This window comes from Convolutriloba macropyga, chromosome 7 (genome assembly GCF_964194025.1).
Source record: "Convolutriloba macropyga chromosome 7, txConMacr16.3, whole genome shotgun sequence".
In the NCBI taxonomy this organism is placed as follows: domain Eukaryota; kingdom Metazoa; phylum Xenacoelomorpha; order Acoela; family Convolutidae; genus Convolutriloba; species Convolutriloba macropyga.
The window spans coordinates 11,463,046-11,481,910 of record NC_134474.1 but is presented as its reverse complement, the minus strand read 5'-3'; the positions used below and the strand labels follow the sequence as shown (position 1 = coordinate 11,481,910).

Genomic DNA, 18,865 nt, shown 5'->3' with positions numbered 1-18,865 from the left:
TGACTATGAAGTTAATTTTAAAATCTTCCACGAATACAAGCTGAACATTCTATTGAGGAAAATGCGACTTCTTTTTCTCTATGGTCTTAAAAATAATTTATATTATTGTTAATTTATTGAAGTTTTAAAAAGTTTTAGCGGTTTGAAGTTCCACTGTGCCAAGTAAGTGATAACGATAGCTAGACCAGCATCGCCTTTTCAAAGTCAAGAAATGTCCGACATCTTATACCGACATCTTACTAAAATGCGTGAGCTACTTTTTGGTTTATAATTATCGACTTACAGTGTTTTTGGAAAATGTGTTTGACACAGCGTGCATTTTTGTTAATTTTTGTGATGGAAAAATCTGCTACATATCAATCTGGTACATAGCAAATTCAAACTATTTGTATTGAATACTGTGAAGAAAATAATTGAATATCTGAGCAAATAGTCTGGTCACGTTTTTTTTTTTACATTTTACTTTTCTTTTCACAACAAAAATGGCTCAAAAATCCTAAGTTTAAAATTTTCTACCAGAAAAAATTCAAATTAACAATTTTGATTCTTTCTTCTTCAATTAGTTCCAAACACATTGCAAAGAACCTTGTAGTATGAAAATTTTACAGGATAACTGTTAGAACTTTCTTTGATACCTGATTATAAAATCACTGATCATGGAGAGTTATGGGTCCATAAAAAAACCTAACTCGACGCCGAAGGATGGAAAAGCAAAACATGAATGCCAGAAAGATTTGGTGGAGTTCGAGAAAGCTGATGATCCGGATAACTCCTCGACGTTTGACGGGAATCCGCTTGAAACTCCGATCGAAGAAGCTCTGGACAATGCAGGGTTTACATCAGTGCATCTCAGAGTTTTAGGTACTGAACAGATTACCACTCATACACTCTAAAATTTTCTCAATCGAGAATGCACAAAAATCGTGATGATTATTTGAGAAGAGTCATTTCTGATAAAATTTCTTATTAATTAAGTTTTCAAGTAATTTTATCCGTGACAGTTCTCCTCATTTTAGTCAAACGTTTTAAAATTTATTTTTATGCTCAGGCCCGTCCTTTAACATTCGAAACTTGAGAAATCTTCCTCTTCTGTTGTGCCCCCTGTTTAGTGAGTACATTCCAATTACTGTTTCTTAAGAAGTAAACCCAATGGATTTTGTTATGAAAACCTGAAATACTATGAATGAGGCATCTTGTTTTTTTAAAACTTTTGAACCACATTAATATTTCTTAATAATATTTATATTCGCTTTGATTTCAAAAAATTTTCATTAGTGCAACCAAAGAAACCAGATGCAAACCGAAATTCTTTTAAAATTCAATCAATTTTATCAAGCGTTAAATTACACAAAAATAAAAACAACAGTTGTGAATCATCACCCCTGAAGAAATTTCCGGTGAGATTTCCCTTGTGAAATTTCAAGACTATAAAAATTAACGATCAGAAAGGTTAAAAATCATGACTTCGAAAACTTCAACAATGCACGTCATTACAGTTTCACGCATTTTTCCCTTTCTTTCACCGATCATTGCATGAAGACAACACATATCATAGGAGATTATTATGACAACAGCTTATCAATCCATTTCCCTTACATGCTCCTAAATTGCTGCTCGAAAACGTATTTTGTTGAGAAAAAAGATGAAATAAGAAAACAAATGTGATTCTTAACTATTTAGGCAAATATCTGAACCTTTTTTGCTAAACCAATGATATTAAAATAGCCTGGAATACGACAGGAGATGACGAAAAGCAAATCTTACGACTGGTTTCTGAAAAGCAGCCACATTTATATCAGAAGAAATCAAGAACCGTTCTGCACCTCTTCTTAGTAAATGTGACTCATTAGATGTGTAGATATACTCGCATTTGTCTCTGATATCCGCAATTCATATTTGCAGTTTTTTATTTTAAGAGAAGCAAAGAAAATTGGATTAGTGAGCAAGTATGATATCTAAACGATATCTTGATTATTTAAAAACGTGGTTTCGAGGAAACATGTTTGAGAATAAATCCATGCTTAAGCAAAAAAAAAACTGCTAGAGAATTAATTTCGATTCCAAATGCAATCCACAGCTGGTACTTTGCAAATAAAGCAATGCTCATCGTTTTTTTTTATTTCTTGAGGACAGTCTTGAATTGCTTTGATAGTTTTGATTAGAACCACTAATAACAGAAGAACAGCGTTATGGAGTGCTTCATTCTAAAAAATTGTAAATAGGATCATGAGGGTACATTACGTGCACACATTCCTATTGACCCATGTATGGAAATTGCAATTACTCCACAAAGTGACTTTCAATTGCTTTCAATTGCTTCAATCCCCATATTGTCACAGATCATCCTTACAGAGCGCCTATGAGCATCACTCGCAATTCCTTTATATTTCAAAATTGGTACTAGGAATTAGAGCCGAATGAAAAAAAAAGTGAGATTCATAGCCGAATGCTTGAATTTGACTGACCAAATAATTAAAGTAAAGCAAATGTAAGAAAGGGCGAATTAAATAAATTGAATGCAAAATTGAGATTATTTATTGAATATAAATTTATTCAAAATGCGTATTGGCCAATCAAATTTAAGCTCTCATTTTTATACAGCTATAATATGTTCGGTTGTGATCATTTGTTGGATTATGGTAGATCCGTATCAAGTCACACAGGGTGCTTATTATTCGGCTTTAAATATCAATTTCGTGGTTTTTTACTCTGCGCTCGTTCGGCTCTACCGGCTTCCTCGGCAATAGTTACAACCCAAAGTCAAGAAAGGTAAGAAGCATGAGTAAAATCCGAGTTGAAAAGCGCCCTCCTGGAAGCCGATCAACAAGATGGCGTTTCAAATGGAAACTGAATTTTTTCAACTGGACAACAAATGCATCCGTTCTCAGTGTTAATCCTCGCTTAACATTGAAATGTTCACATTTTATCCATAATGTTGTCACAAACATCCATAATGACTAATTTAAACGAGAAAGAGGGAACGAAAATTATATATCTTACCGCGTCTGGTCATTCCCCGCGGGCTAAAACCATGCCTCAGCTGCCCGCGGGACTTTACATGAATCTATCGCTACCGAACGTGTAAGCACGCCCCAATCTACTGGCCTGTCAACTAGGACTAAACGATCAGCGCATATTAAGATTTTGTATATGTTAATTAATTTTGTCGTCCGTTTGATACAAAATATCGGTGTGATTCATTTGAAACGTTCTCGCCCTCTTGTGTTTTGGGATTTCAAAACAAATCACACGTTAAACGGAGTGGAGTGTATTTACCCGCCACTTAAATGTGACAATTCCAACCTTCCAAGATAGTAGCGTAGAGTTTTGCCTAAGTTTACACCTAAACTTATGAACAAAAAAAATGCTCGACCCAAAACAGGCGTGAAAAGGCCTTGCTCGACTCAAATAGTCCATGAAAAGACTTCAACTAAAGCCCCACCCCGAAAAAAAACTATAAAATCTTTTCATAAGTCGAGGTCTAAGACTGGGTGTAATTTATTTCAGTAATTATGGGGATGGCAGTTATGGCTGACCACATGGAACTGGAGGTGAATTCTCTGCTGGGTCCAGTTCTCCTCTGTGAGTGGGATCTCTCTTCGCCCACAGAGGCACTCCTCACCTCCAGCACATTCATGGGCATGTCAATTGGGGCTATCTTCTGGGGAAAAATATCAGACAGATACGGTTAGGGATTAAAAATAGATTAATTAATTCAAAGCGCTCATTTCTGATTTCTGATGTACACTTTGAGCGAATTTGTAACTATAGAGAAGCGAGCCGATATAAGGAATTCCGGATCTATTCTGTTTTGTCCCCCCCACCTTAGTGAACTTATATTTTTTTACGCCCCCCCCCCCCCCCCCAGGAGCATAACAACATATAATTTCTAACTGGGGGCGTAAAAAACACTGCGTGTGTGTGTGTGTGTGTGTGGGGGGGGGCAAAACAGAATAGATCAGCAATCCCCTATATCGGCCTGATTCTATTGGTAGGAAAAAAATATACGAAAAGTTAGTACTTTTAACAAAATGTATAGGCATTAAAACGCCAGTCATTGAGAAATAAGAGAAATATAAATCAAAAGTGAGCAACTCCTAAGAAAAACAAAAAAAAATCGACCAAAACAAACAAAATAACCATCGAAAACAGTAATCTTTTAAACATACCTGTCAATAACTTCAGAAGCGCGCTAAAATTTACCATTTCTCGCACAATCTTAACCCCTTTTCTGACCAGTCTTCTCAAGCAGCGTTTTGTTGTAGCAACTAAGGGTTTGAAATTGAAAGCGCTAAAACTTTCTTGCATTTCGGTGTAAAATTTTAAAGCAATTTCACGCGAGATCTGCCTTCTATCTCTCTTTTGGTCCGTTCGCTGAATTTTTTTGCGAAATGAAAAGGGGGTTTACAATTTGCACGTGAGCGCTGTTTGCAGAAATTCCCTCTTTTTGTCAAAAGTTTTTGAGAAAATGGTATACAAACATGCCGGAAAAAATTTGATGACAATCCAAAACTAAATTAAAATCAGTGATTTCGATATCCAGCACAATTTTTGAAAGAGTGATCAAAAGGAACAACAGTTCTTGGGTTAAATAAGTCCACTACCAGTTTGCCGCGTGTTACATAAAAAGTTCATTTCTATGTGATAACAGAACGAAGACTTAAGTACGTTTCTATGTGATAACAGAACGAAGACTAACAGAACGAAATAGACACATATCAGAAAATGTAATTTTTGATAAGCCTCTTTTCATTATGTTGGTGTCAATTTCTTAAAACTTTTAAAATTTATACATATATATATATATATATATATATATATATATATATATACATATATATATATATATATATATATATATATATATGGTAAAAAGAAGCTTGAAAATCATTGGGGATATTCTTGGTGATCGAGCTCATCTCTATTCTTGAGCAATGGGAATTTTTCATGACTTTTTTTGCTAAAAATGCAACCCTCCCCCCCCCCCCTCAGTTTACTGATTCCATTTAAACGTGAGTTAATTGTGGTCTGAAACAGAAGTAAGCTTTCAGTAATCTAAATTAGGAACAAAGCGATCTGTTTTTTTATGTAAACCTTCTCTTGCATCAAAAATCCGCTTTTTCGTTTTTGTTTAGCAACCGGTCACGTTTTAGTTTAATATAAATCCCTTATCTATGTAAAGTCTTATATGTGTTTATCCTACAAATTAGAAGATATTCGAGTTAAATAGACATTTGGTAGAATTAGCATTACATCATAATACTCGAAAACTTGATAAAACCAATTCAGGCTCGCTAATCCTAGAGAAAGGTTGCAGCATACTCTTTCACAAGATTACTTATGAGCATGTTCTCGTATATATCTATGTAGAATTTTGTTTTTTTTTTGTCGTCAGAAGGTTTCTAGCTGGGGACTTGCTAGCGCACAAAACTACATCAAAAATCCAAAAATTTGTTTAGTGTTTCCTCTTGTTTTAGGGAGTGTACCGTGTTGTCCCTTAAAAATGTTGCTCAAGTGGCTGCTTGAAAACTTCGATCTTGTTAATTGAATTAATAATCAAAACAAATAATACCAGCAACAAGTAATGTTATAGCCAGAGACAGTTAATTGTGTAAATTCAACAGTCAAAAGGAATTTTTCTTTCAAGACTAATTAATAGTCCATGCTAAATCATACCAATTCAAATACTCTCTATGCAAATAAACACATATCCGTCTCTTTACTTCGTATCTCAAATAAATAAAAAAGTTCTGCCTCCCAGTAGTTATGTTACTGGCCAGAAACTTATATTCTTCGCAACCAACAATTTTGAATAACATTGCAGTTTCACCCACTGCAACTGCGAAACTATGTTCCTTCGCAAATAACTCACTAAATAACTACAATTTTCTTACATTGAGAACCAACTCCTCCAATTGAGCTTTCTCTCTCTGAAGTTTAACTGACGATTCACTGTTCTTCAGCCTCGTAAGTCTGTCTCTCAGACTTGCTCTCTCTTGTCTGGTAGTCTTTCTTGTGCTTAAGGGTGCTCAATCTTATCAGCTTTTTTATCAGCAAATGTAGCGTGTCGTTCCTTTTCGAACATTCCGACCTTATGTAGAAGTGCAATCGTGGACGTAGAAGTTCAGTCACAAGAAGCAATTTATCTGATGTAAATGTTTGCTCAAGTTGACCGCATTTCCGTGGAATTGTTGGTTTTCTCATACTTCATGTGACCTAATCTCTATGCAAGAATGCTAGTTTTTTATGTTCTACAGCTATGGATATTTCTAATTTCTCCTAAAGGTGCTTTGCTTCACCGTACGAGTAAGAGTTCTTACGAGTAATTCGTCCGTTCGGTGTACCTCAATTGTCCAACTTCATTCAAAACTTATGATTTCTATTAAAAATTCCGGTTTAACAGTTTTTGATCTTCCATTAATTTAATTAATGCTCTTTTTATAATGATTTTGAGTCCGTTCACTGTAAAATTACCAAAAATGTTTTAATATTTCTTTTATCTCGCTTCGGTTTCAAGTAGACACTTTGGTTTTCTCAAAGTTACACTGATAAATTTGACATGACAGACGACAATTTGAATATCAAAAACTAATTGCGTTAAATCACAAGATCTCTATCAAATTTCACCTGCAAATACAAAATCGCTTCTGAGATAATAATTGATAATACTCAAATTAGTTTTTTTTAATAAGCAATTACCGGCGTAAATCCAAAAAAAACTAATGCAACAAAAAAGTAAACATTTTTCTAATTCATTTTCTTTTTGTTTTCATTTCTGCATGTCCCTACAGCCCCTTGATCTCTGAGTTTCCATCTAACTATTTCTTACAACTTGATCACTTTGCGAAGCTAGTCTCTCGTTTGTTTAAGTAGTCAATATGTTCAACATTAGCTCCTAAACTCTGCCAACTAATTAACTCAAAGCTTCAATGTCATATAGTTTTGATGAGCCTCCATAAAATGTACACTCCTCCCTCCTAGAGTATTATTTTCCCGAAAAATTAAAAAAAAACTTTCCGTTGGTCACTGTTTACTAGCACACTTTTTTTAAATGACATAGAGCTAGTCTATTTTGGAACTTAGTTAACCTCTTTTTAGTGTGAACCAGTAAATAGAGCTCCAAGTAAATGAAGATTAAATAATGCACAGAGCACCGTTTAGTGATTAAACAAATACTATAGGATATAAGCAGGATCATATGTAAAAGTAACTTTGACAACCAATATTTTTTGCACAAAAAAAGCTTAAAAGAAGCTCACATCCAAACAAATTCTATACCAACAACCCTAGTCTGTCTAACCTTAGCCTAATACCGAACATTGCAATCAAACTGGTCATCTATTTAGAATATTTTTTGTCATTTAGAGCATGTGCACTTCATTTTTAACAGCAGTATTGTTGATTCACTTATGAGCTCCTAGTTTAATGTATGGCATAAAAAAGTACAATATTAGGAGCTGTAGTTTTGTCAGATTAGGCTTACTAGCTCTCACATCAGACAATTCAATTTTACCAATTTTGTCAACTCTTCTTTCTTTGTCCGATGCTTGAAGGGTTTCCGCCTCATGTCTCACTCTTCGACCTTTTCCTTCGTTTAAGCCGCACTCCCATGGCCAACTGCCACTCGAAATTTAATTTGTCCCACTTCTCTTTCCGACTGACACTTCGTTGTCCAAACAACAGCCTACAAAACTCAGGGTACTCCAATTCCTGACTTTGCTGATGGTCACCCGCCATCAACAAGTTTGGAGAAGACCGACACGACACCTTTCTCCTATATTGTACTATCTCTTCTCCGTCGGATAAATCCATCGAAAACTGATTCCGATCAATACCTATTGATTTCTTGACTTCAAAATCCGAGCACTGCTCCCGTTCAATATTATGCTTCAAAACGAACTCTTGCAGTGTACTGCCACTACATTCTCCACAGTGTCAACTGCACAGGCATTTTCTCTATCATTTGACATTTTCAGCTCCAGATCAATTGCCTTTGAAGGTGAACGCGACTTATCATCACCGAACTCTACTCTCTGCTTTTGGAATACATCACACTTTCATTCGCTATTTGAATTTTTTCCGATACAAATTTCTTCTGCAGTAGAAACTTTGCTTTGTTCAACCATTAATGATTGATCAATCCCGCCTTGTACAGTTTGTTCGCTATGAAGAATTCAGTCACTTGAAGCATAGGACTTCAAGTGACTTTCCAGTTTTTCTCGTTTTTGTGGTGTAAATGAGGCTCCGAGTTTAACGAACTGTTTTTCTTGCGAAGACCAATACTTTTCACCGATAATTAAACATGTTTCTCAGATTCTTCCCGCAGTTATTTGGTTTCTTTCATTCAACAATCCGTTACCATCTGAGAATCCAGAGTCTTCTGTCTTCATTTCAATTAATCCAAAAACTTCTTTGGACAAAGGATAGCTGAACGCATCCGGGCCAGCAGCTAGGGATTCGTTTGTTGCTATTCTTTCTGCAATAAGTCTCCTCTCAAAAATCCCTGTTCGCAGTTGATTCAGTTGTCAAAACTATGTCTTGATTCAGGTAATGCTGCTCAATCAATTCCCTCATTTTGAAAGTCTTCAACGTTTGCTGCTCACCTGTATTATCAGAGAGAAAGTCCACAGTTTTGTGCCATTCTATAGCCACCTTCAAGGGTCTGGAAAATTATCATCTTCATTGCTTTTTGTGGCGATCACTCATTTTCAACTCAGTTTCAACGCCATTACTGTCTACTCTCGAAGCAAAGCTTTCAAAACTGTTGATCGCCTCCCCAATCGCATCTCTTGCTGGGAGAAACTTACAAAACCCTCCTGTAATTTCTCACAACTATGAAGTTCGGGTCAAATAAGTTCGATCAGTGTGCTGCGACCCAGTACTGATTATTCCCTGGCGTGAAATATCAGCAACCGAAATTCCACTAATGATGTTTTCTGCTGTCGTGGCCAAGTGACCCTTTTGTGTAAAATTAAAATGCGGCATAGCTGTTTCTCCAACATCTTCCACTTCCCAAATTACGGAATGCAAGGACAGGACGTGATGAATTCACAAGCTATGCACCCTTTAGAGCGAGGTTTTCCAACTGTAAACTCGTTTTTGGTAGTCGACTCAAGAGATTCAGAATTACTGTGCCGCTCACGAATGTTTTGAAGGGACCTATCGTCGTCCATGAAATCAAATTGTATTTCATCATAGCTATCAAAGAAGCTGTCGTCATCGCTAAAATCGTCGTCACTAAAAATTGCGTAATCCTCCAACTCATTGCTGGCAGTTTCCTTGAGTGCTTCGCTTCCCAGTTTTGCAACTTTCATGTTCTTACCATTGTCTCTTCTTGCAATGCATTGATCCATCATTTCCTTTAACTTTTCAGCTTCGGGTTTGATCATTGCAGTAATCCTCTCTTCGATTTCTCTGACAAAACTGAAATTTCGACTGCCATCAATGGCGATTGAATCAGCAACAGTCTCCACACCTGATAAATTTACAGATCATCTCGAAGTGTTTTTTTTTGCTTTCAGTCTCCAACAGTCGGCTTCTTTTCAAGCACTGCTTTTACTCGAAAACCAACAACATTTTTGGCAGACCAACGTTTGTCTGAAAAATCTTCGCTGATTTTGTGGTCATAACTGATTTAACTATATCGTTTGTCACATGAAAGTCTTTTTGTTTTCGTCGGACTTTGGAGTCCGCTCTAGGCACCGTAATTCCTCTCTGTCAACCAGATCAATTTGAATTTCCTGTCTGATAGTTTCACACCGTACAGCCGCCTTCTCTTGTTCCTCCTTCACTATCAGGTATATCTCAAACGCATCCGCATAAAAAACAATTTTGGGTTATTGAACAAACTCAGATCAAAGAAGCACAATGTTTCTTGAATCGTTCAAGCACGATTCGCTTCATAGCATTTCCAAAATCCCCGTGGTAAATAATTTAGAGAACCAAGAGCCCAACCACACCACTTCTCTAGCAAATTCTCTTGACTTCTTCTTCCGTCCACATTAACGCTTCACAAATATTCAAGTAATATTCAAGCCAGTCCTCCCAAACTCCATATCCTGACGAAGGAAAACGTTTAATAAATCCGAATCCTGCCAGTGTCTTCGAAAAAAATGCCTTTCACTCTGAATGCTTCTCTGACGCTTCAACCTCAGCTATAACTCTAGCCAACTCTTGCTATTGTCTCTGTTTGTGTGATCTCTTCACTCTATCCCTTCGGGTACTTCCACGCTCAGATAGAATTCTCCTCCCAAGAAAAATCACTGACAGTCTCCCAAAATAACAATCTCCTGGTATTATTTGTCTCTGTTGCTCAAATTTTCTCAATCTCCTTCATTACAAAACACTTGAAATCTCGCTCTGATTATCGTCAGCGTGTTCCTCGAATTGCTCTGCTTTGAGCTCTTGTTGCAAGTCTCAGAACTCTCTCTTCACATTCGTCTTGTCTTCCTATACTGATGAACAATTTTTTATCAAGTGAGCGCACCCAGCAGCACCACTGTAGATTTTTTTGTCCTTAGAAGGCTTCTAGCTGGGGACTGGATAGCGCCCAAAACTCTATCATTTTTCCAAAAATTTGTTTGCTGTTTCCTCTTGTTGTAGGGAGCGTACAGTGTTGTCATCAAAAAATGTTGCTCTCCCGGCTGCTTCAAAACTTTACCCTTGGTAATTGAATTAATAATCGAAACAAGTAATACCAGCAACAACTAATTTTATAAACAGTTAAATGAGTAAATTCAACAATCGAAAGGAGTTTTTCTATCAAGAATAATTAATGGTCCACACTAAATGAAACCATTTCAATTACTGTCTACGCATGTATCCACAAATCCGTCTCGTTACCCTCTATCCCAAAAACCTAAAAAAGTTTTGCCTCGGAGTAGCTATGTTACTGGCCAGAAAAATATATTCTTCGCAACCAACAATTTTGAATAACTCTCCAGTTTCACTCACTGCAACTGCGAAACTATGTTCTTTCGCAAAGAACTCACTAAACAACTACAATTTTTTCACTGAGAACCAACTGCTCCACTTGAGCTTTCTGTTTCTCAATATTGGCAGACGAACCACTGTTCTACAACCTCGTAAGTCTGTCTCGTAGAATTGCTCTCGCTTGTCTGGTGATTTTTCTTGTGCTTGAGGGTGCTCAACCTTATCAGCTTACTTATCAGCAAAACGTAATTTGTTGCTTCTTTTTGAACATTCCGACCTTATGTAGAAGTGCAATCGTGGACGTAGAAGTTCAGTCACAAAATGCAATTTATTTGATGTAAATGTTTGCTCAAGTTGACCGCTTTTACGTGGAATAATTGGTTTTCTCATGTTTCATGTGACTTATTCTCCATGCATGCTTGCTAGTTTTTGTGTTTTAGAACTATGGATATGTCTAACTTCTGCTAAAGGTGCTTTGCTTAACCGTATGATGTAACAATGTTTGTTTTTAACCATCTTTTAACAATTTTCTTTATGATCACAATGTTGTAACAACCAGGGAAAATTTAGACCCTTCTGCCTTTTAATGGTCCAGACGAAGGAAAACGTTTAATAATTCCGAATCCTGCCATTGTTTTCGAAAAAACTGCTTTTCACTCTGAATGCTTCTCTGACGCTTCAACCTCAGCTTCAACTCTTGCCAACTCTTGCAATTGTCTCTGTTTGTGTGATCTCTTCAATCTATCCCCCGGGTACTTCCACGCTCAGATAGAATTCTCCTTCCAAGAAAAATCACTGACAGTCTCCCAAAATAACACTCTCCTGGTATTATTTGTCTCTGTTGCTCAAATTTTCTCAATCTCCTTCATTACAAAACACTTGAAATCTCGCTCTGATTATCGTCAGCGTGTTCCTCGAATTGCTCTGCTTTGAGCTCTTGTTGCAAGTCTCAGAACTCTCTCTTCACATTCGTCTTGTCTTCTTATACTGATGAACAATTTTTTTATCAAGTGAGCGCACCCAGCAGCACCACTGTAGATTTTTTTGTCCTTAGAAGGCTTCTAGCTGAGGACTGGATAGCGCCCAAAAATCTATCATATTTCCAAAAATTTGTTTGGTGGTTCCTCTTTTTGTAGGGAGTGTACCGTGTTGTCATCAATAATGTTGCTCTCCCGGCTGCTTCAAAACTTTGCCCTTGGTAATTGAATTAATAATCGAAACAAGTAATACCAGCAACAAGTAATCTTATTGCCAGACACAGTTAAATGAGTAAATTCAACAATCAAAAGGAGTTTTTCTATCAAGACTAATTATTGGTCCACTCTAATTCAAACCAATTCAATTATTGTCTACGCAGGTATCCACAAATCCGTCTCTATACCTTCTATCCCAAAAATTTAAAAAAAAGTTTTTCCTCGCAGTAGCTATGTTACTGGCCAGAAAATTATATTCTTCGCAACCAACAATTTTGAATAACCTTGCAGTTTCACTCACTGCAACTGCGAAACTATGTTCTTTCGCAAATAACTCACTAAACAACTACAATTTTTTCACTCTGAGAACCAACTGCTCTACTTGAGCTTTCTTTTTCTCAATATTGACTGACGAACCACTGCTCAACCTCGTAAGTCTGTCTCGTAGAATTGCTCTCTGTTGTCTGCTGGTTTTTCTTGTGCTTAAGGGTGCTCAACCTTATCAGCTTTTTCATCAGCAAAACGTAACGTGTCGCTTCTTTTCGATCATATCGACCTTATGTAGAAGTGCAATCGCGGACGTAGAAGTTCAGTCAGAAGATGCAATTTATCTGATGTAAATGTTTGCTCAAGTTGACCACTTTTCCGTGGAATAATTGGTTTTCTCATGTTTCATGTGACTTATTCTCGTTGCATGCATGCTAGCTAGTTTTTGTGTTTTAGAGCTATGGATATGTCTAATTTCTGCTAAAGGTGCTTTGCTTCACCGTATAATGTAACAATGTTTGTTTTTAACCATCTTTTCAATTTCCTTATGATCACAATGTTGTAACAACCAGGCAAATTTTAGACCTTTCTGCCTTTTTTCATCATAGAGTGTTCGCCAGCGTTACTATCTTGAATCTGAACGATAATTATATTGCGATATTCACGTTTGAGAGTGGTTTTACGAAGATGGTTTGACAATGGCAAAAGTGTTGCTTCTTCCATGGAAATATATAAAAAATCAGTAATCGTCTCTATTTTGTTTGTTTAGAAGCAAAATAAACTTTCAATTAACCGAAAAAGATCGCTCTTTCTGTCAATGCAAATGCAATTTTCCAAAAAGTTGCCGGTTAAGATTTGAGGTCCATCGGACTTGAGGAAGTAGGATTTCGAGGACTTGCAGGAGGGTTCCAAATTTATGGATGGTATATTTCCAACAAATTCGTTTCCAGCTATCAGAATTCATTTCAAACAACCCTTATATTATTCCGTTTGCTTCAATTTAATCTTAAAAAGAGTTCTCACAAATAATTTGTCCATTATTTTAACTACTGCTTTTTTATGATTTTGAGTCCATGCACTTTGAAATTACCAAAACTGTTGTAATATTGATTTTTTCTAGCTCCGGTTTTAAGTAGACACTCTGGTTTTCTCAAAGTTACCCTGATAAGTTTGACCTGACTGACAACAATTTGAATATCAGGACTCTTAAATTAATTGCGTTAAATCACAAGATCTCTACCATTTTTCTCCTGCAAATACAAAATTGCTTCTGAGATAATAATACGCAAGCTAGTTTTTTAATAAGGAATTAACAGCTTGGATCCAAAAAAACTAATGCAAAAAAGTAAACGTTTTTCTAATTATTTTTTTTCTTTTCATTTCTGCATGTCCCTACAGCCACCCCTCTTTTCTCATTAAAATTGTTTTGGGACCCATTCCATATAGTTTTTAGAAGACCAACACTTCTTGATTTACACAATAAAAGTATCAGTTCTTAATCTTTAAAGTGCTTGCTCCGAAAGTGTAATCTTTACCATACGGTACGCTTTATTTTTCGCTCTATAGAGTTAGTGACAAAAATTGAATCTGTTTTTCCTTGAGTTCTGTTTTTCTATGTTACGGGTAATCGTTCAGGGCAAATAAACATTCTTTTTCTTGGAAAAAAAGCAAAAAAATTCGGCCGACAAGTCCTTCAAAACATATTTTTTATTTTTCACCCTTTTTTAGCAGTATGTTTTCTATTTAACATCCCCATTATACCTTTCCTGAAAACAGAAAAAAGTATCCCAAAACGTCTTGCTGCTCATAGATAATACATTGTCATTTTTTTATCATACCAAAAACGGTTTTTTTGAGTGCATTTTTGGGGTTTTTGGTGAATTCGTAAATAAATATCATTGTTTTTCTCAAGCTCTTCCATTATTTTTTTTCTGCTGTATTCGTACTTGGTTCTTTTAGTTTAGTGACCTCTGAGTATCATTGTAACTATTTCTGACAAATTATTCGCTTTGCAAAGCTAGTCTCTCTTTTTTTTTATAGTCATAATGCTCAGTTTTCATAATATAGGTTTTGCGAAATCTCCGTGATCAGTTTTTGATTCAGTATATTCTCTTCTATAACTTGCTTGTGTCTTTTTGAATAAATTTGATATAAACATTTCAACGCCTATTAACGCAAACTGCTCAGTGCGGCCATTTTCAAAATGGCTTGAACTTTTGAATGGCAAGTTTTTTTTAGTTTTATTTCTTGGAACAGCCAAATTGTTTTATTTCATCCGCTTGAATTTAGAAGTAGACTTCTCAATTAAAAAAGTCTTTATTTTGTTATAGAAAAAATTTTTGGAGTTCATATTGAATCATTTATTGCTGTAGTCTTCGTTTTCACTTTTTAATGGTTCAGGAGCTATGTTTAGCGAAACATATTTTTAAACAAATGAATTATATAAACTATTTTAGAACTGTTTAAATTACCTTTAAATTCTGTTGCTTCTTTTTAAAACTAAAACTAAGCAAACAATTTTTCAAGAGAGGTTCTTCGAACAGGGCTATAAATAGCAATATTTTTTGAAATCAATGAAATTACTTCGACATGTTGGGGAAGTGTGTTGGAATATTTTACGCTGCTCGTAATGTCCTCGCTTGCCTTTAAATGACTATAGATATAGATGACTTCAGTAATCATATTTGGCGCTCCAGTACTACTAAATTGTTTTTCTTTCTGATTTTTTTGTTTCCGTAGCCAGGAAATTTGTTGGAGCAATTGAAATTTTTTGGATTTAGGACTTGGGGCTGGAAGGCAATGTGCTTATTAATCTGGGGAGGAGAAAAAATTGATTTGTTTGAATATTTAAATTGCTTTTGGTTCGCAGATTTCTATTTTGAAGGCTAAACATAATCCATATGCAAATAACGCTCTTTTGTTTCAAAAGACATGCAAGATTTAAAAAAAAACGTAAAAGCAGTTAAATAAACGAATAACGCAGGTTACGAAAAGATATAATATTAGAACACACTGTATTCTATTTTAACTAATCAACAATTGTTTTTGAGTATTAAACTGTTAATAACTGGTATATTCCTTTAGACCCAGGATCTAATAAAAAACCGTCAAATTTTCAGTATTATTTTTTAAAATAAATTGTCTTCCAAAAATATTAGCGTTTTTTCAATTTTTCAGCAATGAACAGTAATTTCATGAACAGTGACTCTATAAAGGGGGTAATTGAGCGATAGCAAAACTGGCCCAGCCGTGCTCAACTTGATGCGCTAAAATATGGGCAGATAGACGATGAAAAACATTCCGCGAATAAATCTTTCATAATTATATGATTAAGTTTCTCAATTTTCAACGCTTTCTTTACAAAATTTAGCATTTTACAAACAATTAAGTGACGTTTGTTGTGGACCTATCCACTCATCCGCACCCAACTCAGTCTAGAAACTGTTTCTCTATATTGAGAGCCACTTTTTCTCCCATTGCGCCATTTCTTTCTATTGTGGAAACACAATTTGACTCTTTTTGTAGTAATAGGCATGAACGTTCAGAATTTTAACTTTTTCAAAGTTCTGTGTTTATCTATGGAACGCGCTGTAAGAGAGCTGAATTTCAGCTAAGGGCTCTGCTGCATTTATAATGTTGCTCAAAGCGGTTATATTAATTTTTTTTCAAAAGTATCGATTTAATTTCAAAAAATACAATTACAGATTTAAAGATACGTTTAAAAGTGTTTCATCAGCATATTGAGCATGTAGAATTAAACACTCAACATATTAAGCACATTACCTACATAGTTTAGCAGCACTCAGCGCATTCCATACAAAATTATCCGTTTGTTCCCACTGACACTTTGACCCCTGGCTTCAAATCTATCTAAAAATATTACCACCCAAAAACTAGAGCATCTAATTTAAAAAATATTGCTTTCGATTGACTGTACTTTATTTACTGCCTCAGACCCAAAATTTTATACTGTTTAGACTTGTTTCAGGTCGCAAATTGGTCATCCAAATTGGCAGTGTCATCGGCAGCACAGCGGCAGTAATCAGCGTGTTGAGCCAAGGTCCAGAACTATTCGTATTTGCCAGATTCACAGTCGGGTTCTCCCTGGGCGGTGTCCATGTCTGCTACACTTACATATCCGAATGTTTTGGATCTAGGTTGAGAGCCAAATCAATTTTCGTCCTTTTTATTTCCACATATGTGGGTTCCTTAGCTGGCTCGTTTTTGGCAGTATTTACGATACCCGAAGATGGCGTGGGTGGTTGGAGGCTGTTTGTGACTCTCACATCATTACCAATGGTTCTGATGTTTTTCTTAGTTTCGTTAATTTGCCCCGAAAGCCCAAGATTTCTCTTAGTTGCAGGAAAGTCCGAAAAAGCATTAAATGTTATTCAAAGTTTCAACAAAAATGCGAACAAGAATATTATTTTATCGCCAATCAAAGTTACAAAACGCGGCTCAATTGGGGAACTATTTCGAAGTTTCGACAGCGCAATTTTGCTCATTTCAATGTCGTTAGCCTTTTTCGCTCTGAGATTTGAAAGTTTGGGCTTAACTTTGCTTTTTTACGAAAATTTACAGAGCTCGGATGATCGAAAGTGTGACGTTTTTGTTCAGACCACTGAGAGTTCCAAAAAACATTGCAATGAATTCAGTACAAATGACTTGGTTATGAATGTTTTGTTCACGAACGCGCAGCTTGGTTCCGCAATTTTAAGCACGACATTGAGTGACGTCATTGGCCGAAGATTTGCGCTCTATTCGATGTCATCAATTGGAACAGTCCTTTTTGGTTTATATTTCTTTTGTATGCCAAGTATATTACTTACATTTTCAGCAATGATTGCAAAATGTTTAATACTTGGTTCTGGTATGGTTTTCGTTCTATATATTAACGAATTGTACCCGACTTATATTCGGTCGATAGCTATCGGGTTCGCCGATTCGCTGGCCCGTTTGGGGTTGATTATATCCCCGTTCTTTGCTCAGTATTTGTCTAAAACGAATTATTCTGCAGCGGTGGGGGTGTATTTAGTGTCTGGATTTCTGGCAGTGCTTTTACTGCAAAGCGCAAAAGAGGAGACCAAAAATAGAGTGTCCAGTGATTCTAACCAGGTCGACCAGGAATTAAAAAAATAGAAATAACAGAAGCAGGAAAAAATAATGTAGTGGATTATTGCTGATGGATTGCGTGTAGTTTAGTGCTTCATTATTCTATATTATGCAAGCTTAGCTATTTTCTTTAATCAGACTGAAAAAGTATATTTTGAATTAACTGTTTATCTTAGATCGTAGATTAACTGTTTATCTCAGTAAATTATGCCTAAAAAACCCTAAAATTGAAAGTGAACTGAGAACAAACTTAAAGTTGTGTTTGAAATGCTCGAATTTCATAATTTGACGAAATTAGTTTTTCTAGATATGCTACCTTTTAATTCAAGACAAGCAAGTTAATTTTATCTAATTGGATAAAAATGAATAAGCCGGGTCGTGCAAGTCTGTGCGTAGCTCAGAATGTTCCAACATCCGTTTCAAGGATGCTAAAACAACTTTAAATTCTGTCAGAGAAATGGTCCCGAGTATATCCAATATCAACTTGCATGAATTGCAGAAAATTACTTGTAATGTTTGACAAAAAATCATCTTTCATCTTTCAAAAACAAAAATTTTTCTACACGTCCAAGAAAGAAAAGCAAAAAAAATTACATTGAAAATCAAAAGTTTTAAATAAAATAAAATTACAACAAATTGTACTGTTTTTAGCTTTAATTTCTAAGCTATCCTTCACCACTTTCCCCGACGGATGTTTTTCCTTTTCAATTTTTCCATCTAAATGTTAAAAAGTGCTACTTTTCAAAATTCTGGAAAAAAGTTTCTCACAACCAACAATATAAATCTCAACAAATTTACAAGAAAAACAAGAAATTGCTACAAAAAGAATTAAAAATTGGCTCCTTTCCTTGTTACAGTTCAAAATAAAAGAATAAATCTACGGAATACCAAAAGAGACAAAAAGAATGCGCATATTTTTAAAATTTTTCGAATATTTGAGCTTAGTGAGTACATTGCCATATGTTAACAACACATAAGACCCACCAGACTTGAAAAATACTTTTCTGATAATATCGAAAATTTGACTGACAAAAAATTTAGGGCATCATTTTATTGCCTTCTTAATTTTAAATCAAACCAAACCGTATTTTGTATTAAAATTATCCCTCAAATTTACGATCTGTTTACAAGCAGTCAAACACAAACTAATACCGCTGTCAATCATTAGCAAACAACAATTTTTGAGAAATACTGACAAAACGTGTCATGACAAAATACCCAATACCAATATACCCAATGTGACGAAAACAACTAAATAATACACAATATTTTATCCTAGTGGTGGAACCACTGGAACGGTTAATTGGCTTAATAATTAGATTGTGCATTTCTCGAAGCCTCTAAATTATCGGCTCAAGTAC

At 35.5% G+C, this 18,865-nt stretch overlaps 1 protein-coding gene across 1 annotated transcript; it reads left to right on the top strand.

Moving 5' to 3' along the window:
• The first annotated feature begins 376 nt into the window (after window positions 1-376).
• On the top strand, window positions 377-17,720 carry LOC142342088 (putative transporter svop-1). The gene is made up of 3 exons (XM_075393278.1): window positions 377-861; window positions 3,508-3,687; window positions 16,381-17,720. Exons 1-3 carry the CDS (start codon window positions 657-659, stop codon window positions 17,529-17,531), a joined length of 1,536 nt encoding a protein of 511 aa, XP_075249393.1. The 5' UTR covers window positions 377-656; the 3' UTR covers window positions 17,532-17,720.
• Window positions 17,721-18,865: the final 1,145 nt, after the last annotated feature.

Bases quoted from the DNA above. Each gene is read 5' to 3' on its own strand.
- LOC142342088 (XM_075393278.1), top strand. From the start codon at position 657: ATGGAGAGTTATGGGTCCATAAAAAAACCTAACTCGACGCCGAAGGAT. The intron at 862-3,507 runs GTACTGAACAGA...AATTTATTTCAG, and splicing joins AGTGCATCTCAGAGTTTTAG to TAATTATGGGGATGGCAGTT. The intron at 3,688-16,380 runs GTTAGGGATTAA...GACTTGTTTCAG, and splicing joins AAAAATATCAGACAGATACG to GTCGCAAATTGGTCATCCAA.